Genomic DNA, 25108 nt, shown 5'->3' with positions numbered 1-25108 from the left:
TACACAAGAAAACCCTTAGCAGTAGTATCCACTTACCCCGAAATGGATGAGGCATGTCCTACTTTTGGACTCCTCCCAGTATCGAGTTGACTAGATTTTAGAAGAATCTTGTATAGGTACAAATAATTTGTCCTGAATTAAACATGAAACGAGTACCTATAATGAACTGATTCCCACCTACTACAAATATTAGTGAGGATCAATGGAACCTTGGCTTTTGTGGAGCATTTTTTTATGAGAATTTAAAGCAGAGTTTTATATCATTATCCATAACTCACCCTGCTGCAGTGAGATAAGAGGTCATAGTTAAGGTGATTGTATGTCACAGATTGTTCCAGTTGGCAGAGACTTCTCAAGTGCTCAGGTCTCACCAGTGCCAAAAAAAAAAAAAAATACCATTCACTCTCCAATACCTCCAGAAAATCCTCATTCAGACTTTGGGTAAAGAATTCCAGGGAGGTGGTGTTCATCACTACTTCTTAAGGCAGTCCATTTAATTTTGGGATCGCCATAATCATTAGGAAATTTTTCCCAGAATCAAGTCTAAATCTTTCTCTGCAGTTTCCATATGTGGCTCCTCAATCTGTCCTCTGAGTCTAGGCATAACATATCTAATTCCTCTTTCCAACAGAAACCATTCAGTTACTTGAGGACAGTTGTCATGGCTTCCTCAGAGCTTCCCTTCTTCAGGTTTAACATTCCCAATATCTTCAACTTATCTTCATATGCTGTACCCTTCAGGCAAATTTTATCATTCTGATTGCCTATTTCTGGGTGTTCTCCAGGTTACCAGTGATGTTCTTCCAAAACTGTGTGACACCCCCAACTGAACCCAGAAATCCAGACCTGGCTGCTCAGGGCAGAAGACAGCAGGATTGTCACCAGCCTGGTTCTAGATAGATAGTAGGCCTCTTTAAAAATAACCAAAGGACATTTGATTTTGAGCTACCCTATCTTACTGCTGACTCTGATTCATGCCAGGAGTTAGTTCCCAAGAAGTCATTTGTGATAGAAAAACAGATATCAGAGGTGACCTAGTTGATTCCAGAACCACAGACTCTCTAACCTTTCAACCCTTTGTAGGTTGTGGGCACAGAAAGTGAGATAAAACTAAAGATGGGCCAGAGCAGGAACAGCCAGCAGCCCTGCCCTCCCCCCTGTAGCCTTCAGGCATTTATATTTAAAAGGAATAGCAAACTATGTACCATAAATTTGCAGTTTCACATACAATCATCTTTTTTTCCCTGATTCTACTATGTTATAGAAATGCTTATTTCATTTAAGTATGGAAAAAATAAACAAAAAAAATTTTAAAACCTCCTGGAATACCATCGGAGACTTAAAATGAGCAAACTTCAGTCTGGTCTGTCCAAATTATCACAAATAATTGACAACTGAGTTGTCTTTCATACTGCCTTTATAAAATGAAGATAATAAGTAAGACTTCAGAAAACTTCTAAAAAGGATAATAGGCTGAAGAGATTCTTCTGTAGAGAGTTTTCTACATAAAAAGAATTTTGATTACTTGTAACAATAGGAATAAATAACAGAGGTAGAAGATGGAGAAGAGCCTACACATTAAGATCAGAAAGACATGGCTACAAGTCCTACCCTGACACATCTGTGATCTGTGATCCTGGACAAGTCACAGAAAATATCTTAGACTCCAAGATTTAGCGTGGGAAAGGCCTCTCTGCATAGTTAGGGAGAGCATCCTCATCAGGAGTTCACTGTGCCATCTCCAGACTCATTCCCACTCATAACAATAGTAATTCAGTCAGAGAGCAATGAGAATGTGATTTGAGTGAAAAAGCATCAAAGTTACAGCTTTAAAAGCAATTCTGGCCACTATAAACTGGCTAGGTTAAAATGCATCATCTGGTAAAATCTACATTTTTATGGATTAATTATGTGAGTGAACAAAATTGGATGATCTATTCCTGGCAAGAAGTAATTTCAAGACAGAAAATGTGTGTGCAAAATAGATTTGGAAAACCAAAAAGGAGAGGTGAAGAAATTAGAGGCTGGGTAAAAGAGTAGATGGGGTCTCGTATTGTTAAGTAAATCCATCAGAATAAAGATTTCAGTTCCTTTCAGAGAGTATTAGATGACAACTTAACCTGCTGGGATAGGAGGTACTAAAATGTCAAAGCCTCCTAACTGTGAATGTTTCATTTAAAATGGTCTTTGGCTACTATGAAATAATAAAACTGAACAATACACACACTGTAGAGTTTTATTCAGTGGATCCAAGAAAAACATTGTTTTATTCATGATATTGTGTCACTCACTTTTAAGCCCAGAGGATGAAAGCTTTGAAAAATCCTTTTAACAAGCACACCTCCAGCCAGAAACTCTTGTTATTTAGAATCCTTCTAAAACCCCACCCATTGTTTCCAAATATTCCACTAAGCAGTAACCAGTTCCATATAGGTGAACACTACTGTTCATTCACCATAATGGAGACTGCCTCTACTGTATTGGCTGTTCCGATCTTTGACTTACTCACAGATTAGAGAGTAAGAGAGTTCTCACCATTTCACGAAATCCAGCTAAATGCACACTGAGAGGACTCTTGGCTAGTGTTGATTCTGTTGGGATTAGCTATGCTTGTCATTTTTCAATACAAGGCAGAATTTCTTTTTAAGTAGAGCAGAAAATTTAGGGATGAAACAAGGATTGGAGTTATGATTTTCTTAGTGTAACATGCTCCTGAGTGAAGAAACTCAGTCCAGTGCCGTTTGGTACCTTGCCATATTGTCTTGTCCATCAGACCTGCTACTGGAGGGAAGATACTGGGGTTTTTTTTTTACCACTCTTTGTGGTTCCAGCACTTAGCACATGACTGGCCCATAGTTAGCATTTAATAAATGCTTTTTGACTGGTTAATTTATAGTCTTAGAAAGTTGCGTAGAGTTTTGAGAGATTGTGATTTGCTCAGGGTCATACAGCCAACGTATATCAGAGACGGGACTCAAGTTTTTCAGGCTTCAAGGCCAGCTTTCCATATACTCCATCATGTTTCCCTTCTGTTTCTGTCTTTGTTACTGCCTCTCTGCCTCCATCTCTCTGACTCTGTCTCTCTCATTTTAAGAAGTAAAATATCTTTGACTTGTGATTGAAGTAAAGTAAAAGAACTTTAAAAGTCTCTGCATTTTATACTTTGCCACATTGTACCCTCTAAATGTGATTTTTATGATCATGAAATCAAAATTAGTTTCCCTGACTTTGTAAGTGCCTCACTAACAGTTCCATGCAGGAACTGTCCCAAAATTCAAAGCTTCTAGTTCTTTTCTGGTCAAGCCCTATTACCATAATCTTTCTCACACACCTAGCTACCCCTTTTAAGGCTTATACAGTGATCAGACCAGGTGCCCCGCCAATCAGCACCGTGCCTGGGACATGGTAAGTGCTCAATGACTTAACTCCTTCAGACAACTGTAGTGCATCTGACTCTGCTTACCAGGACAGTACGGCCCCCTTTTGTCTGAGAAGTGTAGTATTATGTAGAATGAAGATCCAGCATTCACCACAAATTATAGCACATGGAACTAAAATGTGGAGGATTCCAGTTCTTTCTAAATCAAAACCTCCTTCTAGGGCAGTATATTTTACGCAGGAACCCTGGCCAGGCCACCCTTTGCCATGATACTGATTCCTATTTGCTATGAGATTAAGACGTCCATGCTACTTTATGGCAGTCGTTAGCCCCAGGGATATCTCATTTCTGTAGTTAGCCATCTGAGTTATCACAGCTACGTATTTGATCCTGACTTAAGATGAGACAGAACTGTCCTACCCTTTAGACTATTCTCTAATATAGCGTAGTAACTGTTCTTTAAAGGAGCAGATGTATCTCAGCGAAGAATCTAAAGCAATTGTCATCGTTTTCACATTCATACTATTGGAGCAGGTAATGGGAAGAAAGAGGAAAGGAAATTATCTTAACTTTTGATTTTCCTTTAATACCTAGCTTATATTTGAAATATCATAGCCCTGACATATAGAAATATCTAATAGCCCTGATTGTGTATACTTCATTATGCTGAATTAGTGGAGCCAGGTGTTTCAAAGGGTTTGTTTATGTTAGCCATTTATGGGACTAATTATATTCATGAAGAGCCTGGGTAGATAGGTAGGCAGACAAACATATTGACACACATACACACATATATATAAAATCACTCTTGTGGCAGTTGGGCTTCCTATTCACTCATTTAACAACTGCTAACCAACTGCCATAAATTGGCTAGTAAGCGTCAAAGCTCCAAGAATAGCCGTACCTGGGCCTGACCAATGCCAACTGCCACTGATGGGACAGGGAAGCCAAAGAGACATTGCAGGACCCTGAGCCCAAGAGTCCTGGGAAGAGCAGCATTTGTTCTCATGCAGACACACACACACACACACACACACACACACACACACACACACACACACACCAGCGCCTTATCACCCAGGAAGCATCCCTTATGGAGATGGACCCTGACAACTGCCTCATCAGGAGCCACTAACAAAGACTTGGTTCTCATTCCAGCTGTCCCATTGGCACTGTCAAATGGCTCAGCATCAGAAATGGCTGGTTATCAATGGAAATAATGTTAAAGAATCAACCCTGCTCTCTGAAACTAAGAATTATGGGGTCTTTCCATTTGACTTGCAGCTGAACCCTCCTTTCTGTGTGGCTTTTCTCTATTAGAACAGGAACTGTCTCTTTGTATACCAAGTGCTTACTTAACACAGTGTGCGTTATACTTAGTAAAGACTTAATGCTTTTCCCCTCCCCCCACTCTTTCACTCATGCAAGATGGTGGAATATTAGTACCTTCCTCAAAGGAACTGATATAATTCAAAACATCTGACTCTCTTCCTTCCAGATTCTACTTAACACATTCTTCCTCATATACCTGATGATACAAAAATTCAAAAGCAAAACAATCCCTGCCCTCAAGGAGTTTGTCATCTACATCATGTGTCCCCATTAAGTTTGAAACCTGGTCCTGTGAGGTAATGTGAGAAAGTATAATGGGAGGTGACTGCTCGGATAGGTTAGGAGACATCTCAAGTCCCACCCAAGTTTTAAGATTCTAAATTATGTCACCCTTAAGTCAGGCAGCAGGAGTCATCTAGGATGAAAGGTAGTGTCGTCAGCACTGTACTAAGGCACATGGCTGAGACTGCAAGGACACCATAGGAGTAAAATAGAGGCATCCAGAAATCCAGTACCTCATCATTGGTATTTTTAGTATTAATTCTCTTTTTCTCTTTCTAGAATAATCCCAGCAATAAATTGGTGAGTACTAGCAACACGGTGACGGCAGCACATATAAAGAAATTCACTTTTGTCTGCATGGCATTGTCCTTGACGGTAAGATGTCTGTGTATTTGATGGTTTACAAAGCAGAAATTTATTTTATCTACTAGTAATACCATAGCTCACAGTTTAATACTTTATAGTAAGAAAATTGACAGCCTCTTCTTTCATTTTCTTTTTTTTTCCTCCTGAAATTCTAACTTAATAGTCTTGTCTGTGAGCAGGAGAGTGACTATGAGAACAGCAGACTGTGCATGAATAAAGTCCACTTTTAGACTTTTCAGTCACTTTTCATTCTCTTAAGAAAAACGGACCTCACCTTTACCTTGCTCCATACTATTCCCACACTAGATGCAGCTGTTGTGTGATTAGTGCATGTAATGTGATCAGTCTGAATAATTGTTCAAATTCACACTGCATATTTCCGTTGGGCTGGAACAAATGACCATATTTTGCATAATACAACTTCAAGTCATCTGAGTTCTAATATATAGGATCCCTTTACAAGTTTTTTGTTTGTCCATATCTATAGTACCATCAGTATAGAGATCTCTCCCTGGAGAAAACTCCCTCTACCAGTGCAAATCAGTAGCCATTGTGAAATCTGGGTTTTTAGAGCATTGTTTAAGCTTACCCAGGGTCACACAGCCAGTGACAGACAAAGAGCTAAAATGTGACTTTTCCTGACTTTGGAGCCAAATTTACATCCATTATGCAATTCTGCCCCCTTGATAACGCCTCACCTAGGTTTAAACCTACACAGCCCCTTTTATAACTTTCCATATTCCTTCTCCAAATTTTGTTAGGGTTATTTGAGTTTGGTAGAACTTTTATTAGTTCTGTTATGGTAGAACTTTCCTGACTTCCTGACTCCAGTTGTACTGATGTGGCTGACCTCTCTTTCCAAATACAGATACAGATCATGTTCCCTAGCTAGAAAAGGATAGCACAGTAGACTAAAAATCAGCAGACTACATTCACAGGCCATAACACTAATTTACTGTCTGGCCTTAGATAATGATTTTGCCTTTCTGTCCCTTCATGTTCTCATCTGTGAAACGAGGATGTCATTTTCCTTATGCAAACTCAGAAATCAATCAAAATGAATAAAATGATATTGAAAATGCATGTATTTTCTTAAACAAAGATCACTCAAAATGGTTTTTTGTAAAATGCTTACCAAGTACCTGCTACACATAAGACATTGTACTGGACACAAAAATAAAGATATGGGGAAAAAAATCCCTTGGCCTCAGCAAACTTACAGCTTACTGGAGAGGAGGATGGAAGAGTTGATGTGTGCACATTTATGAATGTATGTGTACATATATGTGTCTACACATACACACATAAATGTATATGGCAAATTGGACTTAAATAAGTACATAGGAGTAGGCAAACAGTAGTCAAAGAAGCATGAGTATGTGGAGAATACGGAGTTAGAAATGAAGTCTGGGAAGAATTCGTGGAGACATCTCTTGAGCTGGACCATGAAGAAAGAGAAAAATTTCACCAAGTGCAAATGGGAAAGGGTTCCAAGGCAAGCCTGGGGAATGGTATGTACAAAAGTATGGAATTAAGAGCAGACAGGATGGAAATAAGTAATGCAGAACACTGAGCCTAAGCTCTGGAGATGAAAAGTTTAGATAAGACAAGGCTCCTGGCTTCATGGAACTTAGAGTCTCACAGATTTGAAAGAAGGATTCTACTTAGAAGCTTTTATAATAGTTCAGGCAAGAGGTAACAAGATTTTGTTAAGTTTGGAAATGGGAAAGAGGGGACAGATGGGAACCCTTCAGAGGTAGAATCCATCATATTTAGAATTCCACTGTCTAACAGGAAGGGCTCAATGGCAAGGCAAAAAGAAAAGTCAGTTGACTTCCAAATTTTGCAGAAGAGTCAAGGGAGGAGAAAAACTGAGGAGGCAATTGACTTGAGTGATCAGGAGGACACTGGTATGCGATATAGAAGGTGTTTATAAGTATGGAGCCAAAAGGACGAAACAAATATTTTTCTGTTAAATTGATCAACAAGCTTTTATTAAGTGCTTATTCTAGGCCAGGAGCTGTTAGGTTCTAGGGATAAAAAAGAAAAAAAAAATCCTGCTCTCAAGTAGTTTACATTCTATTGAAGCAAAATTTAGTTTTGATTTCAGTTTTGTGTCATTTATGTGTGTGTGTGTGTGTGTGTGTTTCAATGCATAGTGTTTAAAGTTTCTTTGTGTCTTCAGATTTCCTATTAGTTTCCTATGAAAGATTCCATTTTGATTCATGAGAAAACATTCATTTAAAATAGATGCAGTGAGTGGTGATATTTCTTAAGCATTCTGTGCAGATCCTCCATCTAGTTTATAATAAATATTAGAAGGCCAAGACAGATTCTCCTTAAATTTTTCATTAGTGCCTAAAAGAACACAGTGTATAATTGCATCCATGTTTGCTGTTTTAAGTTACATATGCATGTGACAGCTTTTAAAAATAATACCCATTTTTCTCTCCCAATTCTGTTACTAACACTCCCCATGTTTCTCTGTATCAAAACAAGTACACTCTTTAACTCGGGATGCTTTTGGCAGTGGTTGAGGAAACATTTGGCAGCCTGTATAGCACTGAATAAATAGACAGTTTTGATGGAGGTAGAGAGCAGAATTTAATGGTGTCCAGTGAGCAAGCACATGGATTTGTTGCGGGGTGAGGAAAGACATATTCTTCTCAACATAAAAATACATATGATCACAAGTACTTTTATAAATTACAAGTATGATCCCTGATAGTAGCCCAAAGAATATTAAGACACAAGTCTTTCTGTAAATAAAATGGCATTGAACTACCTTTCCTAGGATCCATATTTACATGAGGATATAGCAAAGTCCCAAATTCAGAGAAAGAGAAGAAAAGGCAACAGAGGGGGAGAAAAAAGAAATAGAGAAGAGAGAGAAATTTAAGAAGAAGAGAGGTAATTAAGAGACCTAGAGTGGTAGCAGCATGAATGGAGAGAAGGGTACAGATGTGAGAGATGCTAGAGAGGCAGAATTTACAACACTTGGCCATTGATTGGATGTCTGAGGTAAGGGAGTATGAAAATTCAAGGATAACTCCAAGGCTATGAATCTGGATGATGGGATATGTTGACTTTGAGATGCCTAGCTTAGAAGACAATTAAGATCATAGATACAGACTTGGAAAAGACCTTGAAGGTCATCTAGTCCAAGCCCCTTCTTTTAGAAATGGGGAAACTGAGTCTTAGGTTAAATAGCTTATCCAAGGTCACACATATAGCAGAATGCAGAGTTGGAACTTGAAATGAAGTTCTTCAACTCCAAATTTGGTGTTCTTTATACTACTGTAGCCCAGAAACTTAATCTAGTCTCATGACTCACTGAAGCCCACTTATCTGAGATTTATTGTTCTGACAGAAGCTCATCAAGGAAGGGGCAAGTTATTATGCGGTGCCTGCTCCATAGAGCTAGAACATATCAAGGTGTCAGCTGACAATTATGATATTGCCAAGCATATCTAACGAAGCAGCCAAACTCCTGGCCAAACTTGTATCCTTGCCATCATCATGTGAGTCATTTAACATGTGTTAGGAAAGCCCTTCAAAACCTAGACCCTCCATAATCAAGGTTAGTTAGTTTTTGGTCCCTGTAATGCACTTTAAAAGAAGGAAAAAAGGAAGCCAGTTTAAAGTTAACCAAAATAGACAAAGCATTCACATTGCTTAATGTCACTTGCTCATTTAGCTTAGTTTAATGTCATTTGCTCATTACTAGTTTATATTCTGCCCTTCCCCCGCATCTTTCTCTGACTCATGTGTGTGGTGTTGTCTGTACAGATTAGAATGCTGTGTCACAGAAGAAACTTGATAATGTGTCTGTCTGAGTCAGCACCTGTTACCCTAGGCGACCTTCAGTTCTCCACCCCATGCCCTACAGCTTTCCCATTTTGTTGTTTTTGCTCTCTGCAGTATTCTAGGGGGGGGTGGGGGGGGTAGAGAACCCTGTGATACTAAATTGTTTAAAAATAGTTCTGTAAAGTAAGCATTGACAAAACTTTAAAAATCTTGAAGAAACTAGAGAATTTTTAAGAAAAAAATAGGAACTCTTTTGTTTCATGACCCAGCTTTTGGAAGACTATATTAAATGACAAGAGAGCTAAATTTGAGTCTATGTGTGTACTTCTTTCATGATTTAGTTACCATTAGATCAAAACAATAAGTATTTATTAAATGCCTGCTCTTCTAGGCACTGTGCTAACAGCCCACAAAGTGAGTCTTCTAGGGCTGATCATTTTCCACTCACATTTTCTACCATATGCTCTCCTCTGTCTCCATCCCAATCTCTTGCCCCTCCCAAAAGAACTCATACTTTAAGGGGGAAATACTCTGCAACACATTTGAGTTTTAAAAGGGACTTTTTAGAATAAATCTAAACACTCCAATAGTTCCTAAGTACTTTTTAAAAAGTCCAGCCTATGACTAACATTGACAACCAAATATGTTGTTATGAGAGAAAGAAACCTGTCACTATGGAAGCAAAAAACACTATTTTTAACACAAGAAGGAACCTTAAGTATTATTTGGTACCCAGTATCCTGATTTATGTTTCTATAACAGGAAATTGAAGTCTGTTATAGAATCATAAAGAGGAAAGGAATCTTTAAGGCTATCTAATGCAATTCATTTTATGGTTAAGAAAACTGAGACTTAAAGAGGCTAAGAGTCTTCCCCAAGGTCATACAGTAACCAAATTCTGGCTCAGTCTACACTGCTTCAAGAGGTCATCTAGTCTACCCTCTCTCTCCAGCCTGAAATTGGAAAAGGTCTATGCAACCATAACACTAGGTAGCTAGTGGTCTATATAAGTAGTAAAACAGCATAGCAAATATATTCCTTCAAGTTCTTTAACTATTCCTCAATGCACAGTGTTAACACTTAAGTCCTTAACTATTTACAGGCTCAGATTTTGCAAGTACTCTACTAAGTGAGCATGAAGCAGACAGCTCTGCACCATGACTTTTCTTGGAGAGCTGCCTCCTTAGTTGCTTCCTTCAGGAAGTCTTGACTATAACTTTGACTCTTGGAGACAGGCGTGGTGTTTTTTATTATTTTGATTTTGATAAGAATTTAACAACCTTTGAAGCTTTTCTTAAAGCAAAGAAGTAGGTCATAAGATTGCAAGTTAGGCATAGGCTGGGCAAACAGTAGAGTTGGACTAGACATACTAATGTGAACATAGCTTTATGACCTTTCTCCTGAATTGTGAAGGGAGTCAGCAGCAGTGATGGTGTTCATATTTCATACTTGTTTTACTCTCTCCAAACCTGTCATAAAACTATTTTTCCTTCACTCCATTCACCATTTTTGCCCTTTTTTTCTGCTACCTTGACCACTGTTCTGTCTTGCTTCCTTTTCTAGGTGAATATTATCCATTTATTCTAAGTGGAAAGAGTACTAGTTTTAGGAATCACTGGACTGGGTACTATGGTCCAGGCCTACCCCCTTACTGTGCAACCTTGGGAAACTCACTCAGCGTTTTTAAGCCTTGATCCCTTTGTCTGTGAAAGAAGAGTTAGACTGGATGGTTTCTAAGGTTCCTTCCTGCTCTTCTACTCCATAATTCTGCTAATCATAATGTTCTTTGAAAGCTTCTGTCCATAACTAAAATTTATCACACAAAGTGTAATATGTTTCTCTATGTCTTAGGGAGTTGCTTAAGGTACAACCTAAATTTTTGCTAAGAATCAAAGGTAAGCTCATTGGCCCATAGTTTTCAGACTCTCCTTTCTTACATCTTTTAAAATTAAGATAATTTATTCTTACCTGTGATACCTCTCCTATTTCCCAAGACCTTTCAAAAATCACCAAGATTAGTAACTTAGAAATTACATCTTCCACTTCTTTCAGTACCTGAGGATGTAGTTCATCTTAACCTGGTTAATTCAAAACTATAATGTAATATGATTCCTTTCCATTGCTAAATAAATTCACTATATTCAGCCAGTTTCCTTTTTATAAACTATGTAAGCCATAGTACTAGTTCTAATTCAAAATTTATGGCCTTCTCTAAAAATCCCTTCATTTTTTATAATTTCCACCTAAATTTCTCTTAAATCCTGCCATGTTTCCTGACATGGAGATGAACTAGGTTCTTGGAGTTTGTACCAACAGGGCTCGCACTCTAGAAGGCCTCAGCAAGTTGGAAAGGATTCACATATGAACTTCAAAATGATTGGTGTGTATTTTTTATGAGGACCAGACTAGGTAAATGTAGAAAAGTTCTTCACGTGAAGGTTGCTGTGGGTGAACAACTTACAAAGACTAAAAAGATAGTTTAGGGGTTCTGTTTGTTTTTTTGTTTTGCTGTAGGGGTGGGGATGAATCACTAGACTTGTAGTCAAGAATGTCCTAGTTTCAAATCCTAATTTTGAAAAAATTACTAGCAATTTGACTATGAATTTTGCCTGAGACCACTTCCATATTTGTAAAATGTGGATGATAATATTTGTGCCATTTACCTAACTTGTTGTTTTAACAAAAATGCTTCATAAATATTTAAAAATAATAATAACACAAATATGCATTCTATAAACATCGTATCGCTAACCTGAAAGCCAGGAAGATCTGGGTCAAGTCTCACCTCTGACATGTACTGACCTATGACCTTGGACAAGTTGTTTAACTTCTTACCGATCTTGGCAGTTTTCTCAGTTGCAGAGAAAATGCCAACCTGCATTGGTAGAGGACGTTTCCTTAGCAGGGCAATCATAGTTCCAGTCCTTATTTACATATAAATATAAGCTATCATTATATTATTATTACGTAGGTATGGGAAGGGTACTGATCTCAGCGTGGAGAATACCTACCAGACAAGACTAAATCCATGAAGCAATATAGTATTGTGTGTCCCTAAACCTGAAATACTTTTAGAATGAATAGAGGTTGCACCAAAAATCCCTCTGGAGTTTGACTTACTTCCACAGATTATATTACCATAATATCCTCAGTTACCCCTTTCACTGCAAACCAGTTATCAGAAATTTGGTGAGAAAGAAACCCATGTTATCTCTCTTCGGCCCCACCACTTGGCTTCCAATGAGAGCTTCCTGCCCAAGGAGAATACACCAACTCTTGTAGGAAAAATCCCTAAGGTTAGACAGTATAATCGTAAGAATACCTTGGAGATGTGTAGGTCCTCCTAAAATAAAAATTCCACACATCACTTTTGATTTCTTATTGAAATTATACTTACTCGGTATGTAAAAAACTAATTAACACATTTTTTTAAAAGATATTCACTCACAGAATTTAAGTTTAAATTTTGAATTTCTCTTTTTCTTCTCCCCTCCCATTAATGCATTTCTGTCTTAGGGGGAGGAGGCTCTGGACAGTCACACATAAAAACATTCTTTCATCCTTAAATGTGTTTGTTTTGGGAAGTTGCAGTAATGTGCAGGAGCAGGCATCCAGTGGATATTCTCACAGCAGTCTTTCAAAAAATTCATTCACTCTGCCATAGGAAGCAATGCTAGAGGCCTAGATTATTTTCTTGCCTTCTCCTGGTAACCTCTGCAGCCAGCTGGACTCTTCGCCCTCTCTCCCACACAACCCCCAAGCTCTCTTCAGTAATGCAAATTTTCCCTCAGTCTAGTTTGATGCCAACGCTTCCAACCTCCCTGCCCTTCTCTGCCCTTCAGCTTTAAAGTGACCCTGAAGTGATTTGGAAGGCTACTGATGAGATCTGCTAAAATTGAACTTGGAAGAGTAATGTTATAGTTCACCAGACATGGCCACATTTGTAAACCTACTGATGAGTTAGGTGTTTTTGATGTGCGGGTTTTGCCTGCCTTTCATGAAACTATCTTCTCAAGTTATTATTGATGCTCAGGGTTGGCGGAAACAAGAATGGATTTTCACAGGTGATTTTGCCTTATTTTGCTTTTTTTCTTTACATCTACAGTTACTTCTGAAGTAGAAAAAATCATAAGATTTTTTTAAAAACTAAAAAAATTAAATCATAAAAATGTTTTATGAATATCATCAATGGAATTTTAGCTGTGTCTTGGTAGCAATTTTTATTAGCTATATAATATTAATTGAGGCATAAATTTTCTGTTTGAGGGAGCCAGGATTTTTATATACATGTATGGAGAATCCTGGTATGTGTCTGTCAGACTTTGCAAGGTCTTATATGAGGGTTAAGAATATATTTACTTGTTTCCTGAAAGACCCATATAAAGAATACACATTAAGAACTTTTATTGCCACTGCATATTCACAATTTCTTCTGATGTCAGTCTTGGATGTTTTATGGGCAGACATTATAGACCTTCATATATGATTTTCTATAATGAAAATTCTGCAGGTGGTTTTTGATTTCTTGTCAAAATTGTTCTTGAATGAGCATGTAAAAGGCTAAGTAACTCATTTTAAAAATACTCACACACACAAAAATTTAAAGTTACGTTGTAAGTTTCTTCTCTCTTGTCCTCCTCCCTCCTATTAGTACTTTTCCCTCATCTTTTTTCTTTTTGTAGGGAAGGGGGTCACATGTGAAAACATTCTCTTACCTTAAATATGTTTGTTTTCAGAAGTTGGCATCTGGGAGCGTACAGTAGCAGGAATAGTAAATAAGCTGACAGCAGTGACTTTGCCAGGGTCAGAGGCTCCTATTGAGAATTCATGCCAGGGACCTCTGATTGCCCTCGCCTTCCTCATCCCATCATATATTACAACTGAGCTTCTCTCTGACAAATGGAGGCATGTTCACTGTCACTTAAGAAAGGAAAGGGCAAGAAAACCAAAAGAAAGCTTTTTATGGAACTCCTTTGTTCTGCATAATAATATCTATTGGCATCAGAGACCCAGTGAGCCTTACTGTTTGGAGATCTGGTTCTGTTTTCACTAGGTTTCTCACTCAAGCTTTGATCTATCTGGATGTTAGTGTTGGAATAGATGGGTGGGGAGGAAGGAAACATTTGCAGCATACCCTGCTTTTCCCCAAAAACAATAAATTAGCAGTGAATGTTCTGGGAAAATATGTGTATATTTATTTTTTGTTGCAACAAATAGGTCTAATGGACCTTCTAAAGTACATTTCACTGTTACAGACAGTCTTCATTGATCTCTGATGTGGTCTAGGAATGTTTCTGGAAAGACAACACTGACTGGTCACTGTTAGAAACAGTGACTGATTGAGGAAGTTTTAATTAACCCATCTCTTTTTTTTTTTTCCTTCCTTACTTTCTGTTTTAGTGTTATGTCTGCATGACTTCACATTAGTCAGTAGGTTCTAGTGGATTTTTGTAACTGGTGTTTGAGTTTATGCCAGGTATCTGTACACTTAGTAAATACTCCTTGGTGTGTTTTTAGGAGTTTGTGGGGCCACAGCATTCCTTTGAGAAATGCCCCAACAGGACTGTGGTATGTTTTTCATTTCATTGAATGTTGACATATACAGAAAGCCTTTCATTGGTGTCTCTTGGAATCAAGTTATTTCATAACCTTTTGGAAATTAGGCACATGCCATTTGAAAATGTAGGCCACAGGAAGAGAGTCTAATTTCCAAAGGACCATTTCTAGGTTAACAAAGATGTGGGTCTGCACAAGCCTCTTACACAAGTATAAAAGCAGGTTTATCAAGAGGGATACAACTGTTCCATTCTGCTTTCATATGGCAGGACAGAGAGGTAGTAGTTAACTGAGGATCAGTAGCTTGCCTTCAGGAACATTTCCCTGTTTCTTCCAAAAAAAAATCATATTCATTAGAAACAGCTTAAATGGTTGAAAAGACAGCATTGTTTAACAGGTTAAGTCGATCTTAGTGAGCGTGATTTTTATTTTCCTTTTCCATTGGACACCTTACATAGGTGTGTCAAAACCCAAGAAAATAACAGAGTTCTGTGGGTGATGGGGCTGAGCTTTGCAGAGTGGGATTTAGCTGCACTAATCAGCTTTGTTTCATAATCCATAAGACATTGTATAGGAAACAAAGGATCCAGTGTTCAGGATTTCTCTTTATTTTCTTTGTTTCTGTACCTGTTCAGATTCTCCACAGTACTTCATGCTCTCAGTGTTTGAGCCCATTTTATTTAAGGCTTTAAGAATATGGCCTTGCTGGTAACACGATATTGGCAGGTGAGGAAAATACTCATTTAGCAGCAGGAGTTTCCAAAAATCGTGGATGGACTAGATATTTATAACCCTAAGTGGAGTTATGTGTTTAATATAGCATACATCATGGAAGGAATATGAAATGCTGCCCCAAATTTGGGACTTGATAAGGATGAAGGATTTAATCACAAACTACCAGTTTTTCTGTTTATAATAGCAAATAGAGAAGGGAGACAGGTTCGGTGATCAAAGTAATGTATTTTACTGCACAGAGATACAAAACAGTTTACCTTTGTATAAAAGCTTAGAATGGGACACAGTCCCATTCCAGAGACATATTCTAAAAGATAATAAATACCTGCCTAGGTGCTAACAGTTCATTTTTTTCCTTTAGGCATGCATCTCCTTCAGCATATAGGGAAATTTTATGTTCCCATCTGCTGTAAGGTTAGCAATACTTAAAAAGCGATCTGAAAAAGTCATTTTAACCAGTAGATGGCTCTTGCTCAGTTGTGTGTGTGTGTGTGTGTGTGTGTGTGTATAATTTTTTTTTTTTTGCTAAAAAGTTCATAATTGCATTCCAAGCTGTGCTTCTAATTACCACCTTCTTCAGTCATGGCTAAAGTAAACGTCTTTAAATTGTGACATGAAAATGAGTGAGCAAGCAAGTCTTTTCTGTACACAGCTGCAAATCATAAAAAACTGATACAGAGGGAAAGTATGGGGTGGGGAATGGTGCCACATGAACATAATCACCATTAATCAGGTACTAGGCTACTTTCAACGCTGTTTCAACCTGTGCATGAATCCTGGTTAAGAGACAAGCCTTAATGGATGTGGCATGAAAAATGAATTTGCTCTTACAATTAAAAGAAGTTTCCTTTAGAGATAACGGTGAACACATCAATACTTGTGCTTCACAAACTCTCCCTCCCATGAATCACCTTGACCAAATCCAATGGAAGCTGCAGATTTAGGGGAAGATATTGCAACATTCTCTACCCATTGAAGCTGGGGTGGAGATGGGTGGAGGGGAAAGGCTGAGTAGTCTCTCCAATTTCAAGGTGATTAAACATAATTAATTCTATAATCAGTTATGCTGGGCATATTTCCAGATCATATTTAAAAAAGGAGTTGAGGGAAACAATGACTATGTATCCAAATAAAAGCCTACTGCTAAAACTTGTAGCCTAGCAAAAAGGAGATGAACTCAGAGCCAAGGCGATCTGGATTTGAGTTTGGTCTTTGACATAGAGTATTTTGTCTGAGGAACCCTGAACTAGCCTTTTAACTTCTCAGTGCCCCAGGCAGCTCTCTAAGACTCAAGTGATACAAACAGATGCTGATCTACCTTGGCAAAGGAAGTTTCCTCATCAGAAGGTCCAGTGAAAACAAGGATCTAGACTTTTCTCTTCTCCCTCACTCTGCCCCTCCCCCCAAAAAACTAGGTAAATAAAACTGTAGGTCTAATTGTTCTGCCGAATAATGTTTCTTGGATTTAAGAGTTAATTGTTGGAGGTAAGGGAACATTGTTAAAATACTACACTAACCATTTTCCCACTTGTCTTTTAAAAACTCTATTTGTCTCATCAAACCTCCTTATTTGTCATTTATTTAAAAATATTTTATAATAATGAAACCTTTCATACACAAAGAGCATGGTTAGACATGGTAGAGTTCACCTATTAACAGCTGTTGGAGCCAAGAAGCCAAGACTTCTTCCTTTACTGAATAATCCTTGAAGGCATGGACCATGTTTCATTTGTTCCTGTATCCTCTATGGCATCTGGCACGTAGATGCTCTTCTGCTGAATGAGGTGAATGAATGAAGTCCCTGGTCTCAGACTATGAATTAAAAAAAAAGACTACCTTTGGAATCTTAACAGAAGAAACTCATTTGTCATTTTGGTGAAAAACATTATGGCACATTACCATTCTTTAGGTCATATTTTATAAGTCATTTAAATGCTACATTAATTTTCAGTGTTCATTTGTACAATTCCTTGCAAATACTAAACAATCTTCCTGCCTTAGCCCCTAACTCCAAAGCTGACATGTTAACAAAGTACTTAAGAAAGGCACATAGTAAGCCCCTGATAAAGGCTTATTAACTTGTTTAAGTTGTGAAGGTAGTATAATGATAACTCACAGTGCCCTAAGGTTTGTCAAGAACTTTTTGTATTTTAATTCATTTGATAAACCTTGTGGGAAGACATACAAATGATACTTTAATTCCCTTTTTACGGATGAGGCAAGTGAGGCTTAGGTTAAGCAATTTGTCTGTGGTCATACAGGCCAACTCAGGACTTTTCCTGACTCCATATCTAGCATTTCCACCGTACCTTGTGGTTTTATTCTCCTTTGTCAGTTTGGACCAGGAGGTGGCAATCACCATAGTAATGAGAAAGGAGAATGTCTGCTCTGTGTATATACATAATGGAGTTGGGGTGTAGAATAGGATGGGTAGATGTTTTATTTTTGAACGGGAAGGCATTCGCAAGTATATGATTGACTAAAGGATATTGGAAAATACAGATTTAAACTATACCTGGGGGTGGGGGAGGAGAGTGGGGGATGTACAACTCATCAAATGGCTTTATTCAAAGTGGTACTCATTAACTCAGCAATTTTTCCTGAACTCTTACCACGTGAAAGGCGTTGTGCCAGCGGACACCTAAGAAGGGATTCAAAAGTGAATGACAAAGTCCATGCCTTCATGAAGTTTATAAGCTTGTAAGGGAGATAAGACATGTAAGCCAATAATCTTGAAAAAGTCTTTTACTTTTATATCCATTATTCTACCACTCCCAAGATCATAATGATCTTTTCCATGTGTCTGAGCACAATTTTCTCAATTTTATCATTTATAGATGATGAAAGAAAAAATGTTAATTATATTGACCAAGAGGCTCTAAAAAAAGTATTTTAAATAACCTTTGTAAATTGAAAGGGCTTATTCAATGAGAGTAAAGTTCAAAATAAATACATGCAGGTTAGCATGTATAGTATAATACAGTACAATACACATAAATATATGTATTTAAAGGAAATATATGTATAAATATGAAACAGATCTAGAGGTTATAATAGATATAAAAAGCATATATGACACTGAATATACAGTAATTTATTTAGAAGTAGAAGGGACCTTAGAAACAAACAACTTAGTCCAACCCCTTCACTTTACAGATGAGGAAACTGAGGGCAAGAGATAACAAATTTCTACAGATAGTAAACAGAAGAGCCAGAATTCAAACCTAAGTTCTCTGACTCCAGATCCAGTGTGTTTTCCACTGTACTACATTCTTTCTACCTTATTCATATTCCTTCTAGTGGGCAATGCTCCATCCTTAATTCCACAATGCAACGTTCTGTTTGACTTTCAAACGTAAACCTAGAGCCTAGGTCATATTTGGAATGACACCATTACAGATACCTAACATGCAAGAAGCTGTCCTGCCAAGGCAGGAGAGAGTTGAGGTTGCTGTAGAGAGTCACAGAGAAATGGTAAGAGGGTAATTAGTGGACATTGAAGCTCAGAAAATGGGACTTAAGAAAGACCAAGAGATTTGCATTTATTTAGCTCAAGGAAAATACTGATAAAAGCCTTGGTAAAGACTTTATCAATCTCATTATAAATTGTTTTTGCAAAGTAGAGTGACCAGATTTTATTCATCTTAACTAAGAATAAAACAAAAAATGAACTTTAATTGCAGAACAAAGGAGTTAAGATAGATATATAGAAGAATCTCGTGTCAGTAAAGATTATTGCAGTTGGTTATTAAGGAAAACTTATAGAAATGCCTTCCTTGGTGGTTTTGAAAACAAGATGAACTTACACCTGCATGGTAAGGGTAATAACTTATTTGATGATAAGGATACAGGATAGAGACTGAAATTTCATTGACAGAGGGAGCTCCCAGAGGAGAAAAATGCTGCCACTATTGCAGGTCAGTACCTTTCCTGCAACTTAGTCTTTTGACAGTTATGTTCAACACTGAGAGGTGAGGGGACTTACTCAGGGTCAAACAGCCAGTATGTAGCAGTGGCTGGACTGCAACCCGGGTCTCACAAATATCTGTTTTCTCTACCATGCTGTGACCTAATGATATATATATTTTTTAATTTGCCTATGGATTTATCACATGGCAGCTCTAGTTATCTGGGAAGCCCCCTGTGACAGAAATGATAGTGACAGATGTCCCTGTGGGGCTGTTACCTATTCTTGCACTTGAGACCTTTCTGTACCAAAAGAAAGACATGGCTTGGAAGCCATTATAGAGTCAGATATTAAGGTGGAATGGAAGGTCATCCCTGACACTGTGTGATCTTAGGCAAATCAAGTGACCATGCTTAACTGCAAGAGATACATGCATGTGTGCATGCATACAGAAGCAGAAGAGATACCCTCTGACATGTTTTACAACTCCATATCTGTGATCTTATTATTAAGGGATTTTCTATACACCATTTTGCCATCCCAGTAATTTCATTCCTGGAAAGAAGCCATTTAAGACTTCATAGAATGGAAGGAAATTTAAGATTGCAGCTTCAGAAAGGGTAACAAACAGAATTAAAAAGTAGTTTTGGAAGATACCTCTCTATTTTAGAGAAATATACCTATTTTTCTCCTTCTATGGAATTTCAGTCAGTTTTCAAATACTATGCTAATGAAGTAAGGTCATAGGGAACCTACATGCTAGAAACAAGCACACTCTTCCTGTGAAGTATGACCTTTCTAGCCACCACCTTTCCACTTACCCCCACCTATGAAAATAAATCAAACACACACACAACAGCCTTTGAACTGGTAGCAAGGTTGTTTGCATGCTGAGGTATTTATAGTACAGTTATTCCAAATATAATCCTTGGCTCTGGGCCATCTCTTCTTGTGTCAAAGTCCAAAAAGCTCTTGGAGAACACCACCAATGATTAAAAGTAGATCCTTTTGAAATTTGCTCTGAGTGGTACCAGTGCTACTGCATTACAACCTGCTTTTCTGCGATTCATCTTTCTCCCTCTCCTAAGCCATCTCTTTACCACTAACACAGCTCCCTTGCTTCGTCCAGGGATCCAAGACAGTGGCCACCATACCTGGCTTGTGGGGGCACTGGTTTCCTTGGTTATACTGGCCTAGAGCTGGACAAACAAACAGTTTCATTTTTATTTTCAGTTAAGCCAAGGTTGGAATTTTTTAAGTGGAACTTTCCTAGGAAACAAGAGGAAACAAAAACAAAAAAATTGGAAAGCATCGAAAGAAATGAGTTTGGAGCACATGGGATCTTTAAACTAGGTTAATTAGAGTCTAGCCTCAAGTTGACTTGGCTGACACAGCTTATGAGATGCTTAGCCCCCCATTCCTATTCCTCCTGCTTCCTGGGGACGCTTTGTGGAGAAAGGTGTTTCTCAATCTGTTTTACTAAGTTCCTCCCCCTGAGCTTCAGATTATCCTGTACTGACCTTAGAGCCACAATGCTTCTGGAAATATCAATAGCTCCTGCCCCTAGATTAAGTTCTGTGTCATTCTTGACCTGTTTTTTTCTGTCTGGGCCAGTTTCCCTGAAGCATACTCAACTGGTTGTTAAGGTTGGACAAAATTTTGTTCCTTCACCTATTATTTAGGTGCAGTCATTCTTGTTCTTTGTCCACATAGGGCCAAAAAGAAATTAGTATCTTTCCCACTTGAAAGCCCCTGCCCCCTTTAGGAGCTCCCACTGAGTTCCTGTTCCCATTCTCAGTCTGTCAAATGCCCCCAGTTCTTGGTTCACTTGCAGAGGTGAGCCATCTCAGCCATAAGTGACTTAGCCTCTCCTAACTCATGTTACCAGCCAGTCCCCTAGATTGCCATTCAAGTTCCTCTGTCTATATACCCCCCCAACACACCCCCATTCCTAAATCCTGCCATTACATGTTTATATTTGAAAATTTTTATAAATATAATAATAATAATTCCTCATAGTTTCCACCAATAAGAAGAAAAGGACCTTTTTCTCACACATTGACTATAATGGCATGATTCTACATTTTTAAAATAAAAATAACGGTAATCAATTTAACATGCAATTTTTTTTACATAATTCATTTGGGTTTGTGGTAGATCATATAATATTGCAGGTTAGTGATGGCAAATTTACAGTGGGTCATTAAATTCACCTGTTGTCAGAATAATATTTATCTTATCTCTCATATATATACAGCATGAAGCATCTTAAGCCCAACATCTGGACTGTTTCCTACTTGGCTTACATCATAGATTTTCCTTCATTCCCTGTTTCATCAGATCATGGACTTAAAGCCAGAAGGGACTTAAAGGTCATTCTAGCTGAGTTACTCCCCAATTTACAAATGAGGAAACTGAGAGTTGAAGTGTTTTGACCTATGTCACACAGCTAATAAGTGGCAAAGCTACATATTGAATATCCGCTGAGCAACCTGAGAACTTTCCATTCATAACTTCACCCTATTGCTCCAAGCTATATCTCGTTAAGTAAGCAAACTACCAAATCTGGGCCAAGGAGCAAAAATGGCAGCCCCTATCTAACAGAGGCTTGTCAGGGCTAGCCCTCACTTCACAAGTCAAAAGTTCAGGTCATTACTGTGACCCAGCCTCACTTCTCTGTTGCTGACTTCAGCTGTAAGCCTTAGCTTGTATTCAGCTTTCTCTAGAGCCAAATACTAGTGTCCATTGTACCATGGTGACCATTTGTCTCTGAACAAGGACGTGTTTGAGGATTTGCATTTTTCCCCTTATGAGGTAAAGACTAATGCCTCATTGTTCCGTATTAGCCAGTATAAGAAAATGATTCTCTTGTGTATGGAGGGAAAAGGGAGAAAAGGAAAAGAATAGATTCTGTATTTTCAATATTGGTGTCCCAGAATGTTTCCAAGGGTGGGGTTGGGGAAACTTCAGTAAAACCAGCATTTATTTGGTCTCTGAATCACTAGACACTTAAGTGTAAGCCAAAAAAAATTAGAAGTGGGGGTCTACAAAATGTAGCTTATTTAAACTTTAGTCATGATATCGCAGAAGAAGATGGTCCTACAGAAACCCCCAAATTCCTTAGCAAATCCACTGGACCAGTAGTAACCCTCAAAATCTGCCTATCTGAAAGCAGAACAAGCAGCCCTAACCAGGTTTGGATTAGACTGACTTTAGCATTCAAGAAATAAAGTAACTAGCTAAGTAGCAGCTGTAGCCTCTGATCCTCCATACATGATTCTGACTGGGTAAGGGGCCTGCTAGGACTACATGTGAAGCAAGCTACCTTTCCTAATACCTTGCCTCAGCTGGCCTCACAATGGAGAGATGTCAGCTCTATCCAAGGATGCCTGCAACCTGGGCATAGGGTTCCCCCTGCTGTTCAAAAAGTTTTCTCCTTTGACTTCATACAGGTTACATGGATTCCTTCATTCTACAAGCATTTATTAAGGATTCATTTTGTGCTGGGCACTGTGCTAGGCACTGGGGATACAGAGACAAAAACAAAAATCTCTATCCTCCTTCAGGGAGCTTCCCAGCTCTTGAGGGGAATGATAAAAACACAGACATGTAAATACAAAATATACAGTATTACTGGCTTGATAGTCAGAAGATTTGAGTTTCAATTCCCATCTGTCACTTACTGCCTCTGTGACCTTGGGTAAGGTGCTTAACATCCATGGGCTTTAAATAATAAGCTGTAAAATAAGAGAGTTGGACTGGGTGAGCTTCAACCTACATTCTCGCCATTGCTGGGCTATGGTACTGTGACACTAAAGACAAAATAATTTCTGGGGACTTGGTGGGAAGGACACTAAGAGAACTCAGGATAGGCTTCACATAGGCAATTAAGCTGAGTCTTGGAGGAAACTAGGAATTGCACAGGGCAAAAGTGAGGAAGGAATATCTTCTAATTATGGGGTCCAAGTTGGCGTACAGAGACATCAACTAGTGATCCATCACATGGAGCCACTAGGACAGGGAGGAAGGAGTGGACTGTTCCACAGGAACATCTTCAGGAAGGCTTTCTTGTACATCTGACTTTTGTTGACCCTGCAGCAGAGGCCTCTTCTTACCATTACTTCTTGTCATTTGTCCTGTTGTAGGAGAGAGAGAAGGAAGGTCAAGGTTGGAGCTTTTGGCTTCTCAGTTTCCTAGCTGGAACTCCAAGTCTGTTTTTCCCACAGGAACAATGGAAAATTATAGGCTACGTCAGACTGTACTTTAGCTGTATTATGGGTGAGATTGGAGATTGGTCTCTTGGGTTGGTTTGGTGAGCTGAATACAACAGCGCCATTTAGAACACTGTTTCTAATGTTGAACTGCTGCTTCTAAATGATCACTTGGAGCACATCCTTCTCATAAAGCTGGAGACTTTCTATACTGTTAAACTATCAGAGTTTAGGGAAGCCCTAATCCAAAGGGGTTTTACAAAAATTATAATCCTTCAGAGATAAAATGTCATGTCTACCCACAGATGATTCAAGCAAAGAAAGCACTTTGAGTGAGGGAGTAGGGGAGGCTAAATAATCAAATACTTTTAAGGATTACAAAGAATTTCTCCTTCTTAGGGCTAAGAACAAACTTTGACTTGGAAGAAATACGGGCAGGATTTTGCTTCCCAGTTTTGTACTCTAGCTTAATTCTACAAAGCACAGTCTTCAGAAAATGCTGCTCTCTTCAAGTGACAGCCCCTCTAATCAGTGGTTAAAGGACCAACATCCTTTTTAGCCAGTTCCTTAGTAGCTCTAGATCAGCCAGGATTCTAAAGTCCCTACCTACAGAGACTCTTAATGGGTTTTTGCTGCCTTAAATCCATCTTTTCAAAGGAGAGACAAATGTGATAAATTAATTCTCTTGCCTTTCAGGAAGTCTCCAAAACTCCAAATGCCCCTCCCCAAATAGTAATTCCTCTTTCTGAATATTTTAGTTGCTATTTTCATATCTGCACTCAACCACAAATACACTGGCTCTCACCCAGACCCCACACTCACTGCTTTCATTCCAGGGGCTACGGATTGTTATTTGCAGCACCAGAAAGTAAGACTTTCAGGAGGGCAGGAACCATAGGCTATTATTAATCATGATTTACTGGTTGTCGTTTTTCCTCATGGTGCAGTGACAAGGCTTGGAGTCAGGAAGATCTGAGTTCAGATCTGGTCTCAGATATGTGCTAGCTGTGTGACCTTGGGCAAGTCACTTAATCTCTGTCTGACTCAGTTTCTTCATCTGTAAAACAGGAATACTAGTACCTCCCAGAGTTGTTGTGAGGATCAAATGAAATAGTTGTAAAGTATTTAGCACAGTGCCTGGCACATAGTAAGTGCTATGTAAATATTGGTTATTATTATACTTCTACCAAAGCAGAAATGTATACTATTTCCATCTTCTCCCTCCACCAAGTTTTCTGAGCATCAGTGGTTGGCCCTGGTGAATGAATGAAACATATGTATATGTGTATATGTTTTACATATATATCTCATATATATGTGTGTGTGATTGGTTGGAAATATAAGCAGGAATGTACAGAAATTCAGTCTGACATTTCCATATAGCCAAGGTAATGAGATACTAGGAACAAAAAAGGCACCTTATATTCTTTAGGTCCATCAAACACCTCTCTGTAAACCTGTAGCGCTAATGCGATATTCACAGTGCCTATGGCAGCCAATGAATATGCCAGCACAGTTCTGAATTGCAAAGTA

At 38.4% G+C, this 25108-nt stretch overlaps 1 protein-coding gene across 3 annotated transcripts in view; it reads left to right on the top strand.

Annotated features, from left to right (window-relative positions):
- ANKH (ANKH inorganic pyrophosphate transport regulator) overlaps positions 1 to 25108 on the top strand; it is a 160089-nt gene that overhangs the window by 117984 nt on the left and 16997 nt on the right. For all 3 annotated transcript variants that reach the window (XM_072605451.1, XM_072605448.1, XM_072605450.1), the window contains one exon: positions 5273 to 5368. In XM_072605451.1, the coding sequence (XP_072461552.1) occupies positions 5273 to 5368 (96 nt within the window). The remainder of the gene's footprint in view (positions 1 to 5272; positions 5369 to 25108) is intronic.

The sequence above is a fragment of the Notamacropus eugenii genome, chromosome 4, assembly GCF_028372415.1.
Source record: "Notamacropus eugenii isolate mMacEug1 chromosome 4, mMacEug1.pri_v2, whole genome shotgun sequence".
Taxonomy (NCBI): Eukaryota; Metazoa; Chordata; class Mammalia; order Diprotodontia; family Macropodidae; genus Notamacropus; species Notamacropus eugenii.
The sequence above is the reverse complement of the archived record's forward strand: the minus strand, read 5'-3'. Positions and strand labels throughout refer to the sequence as shown.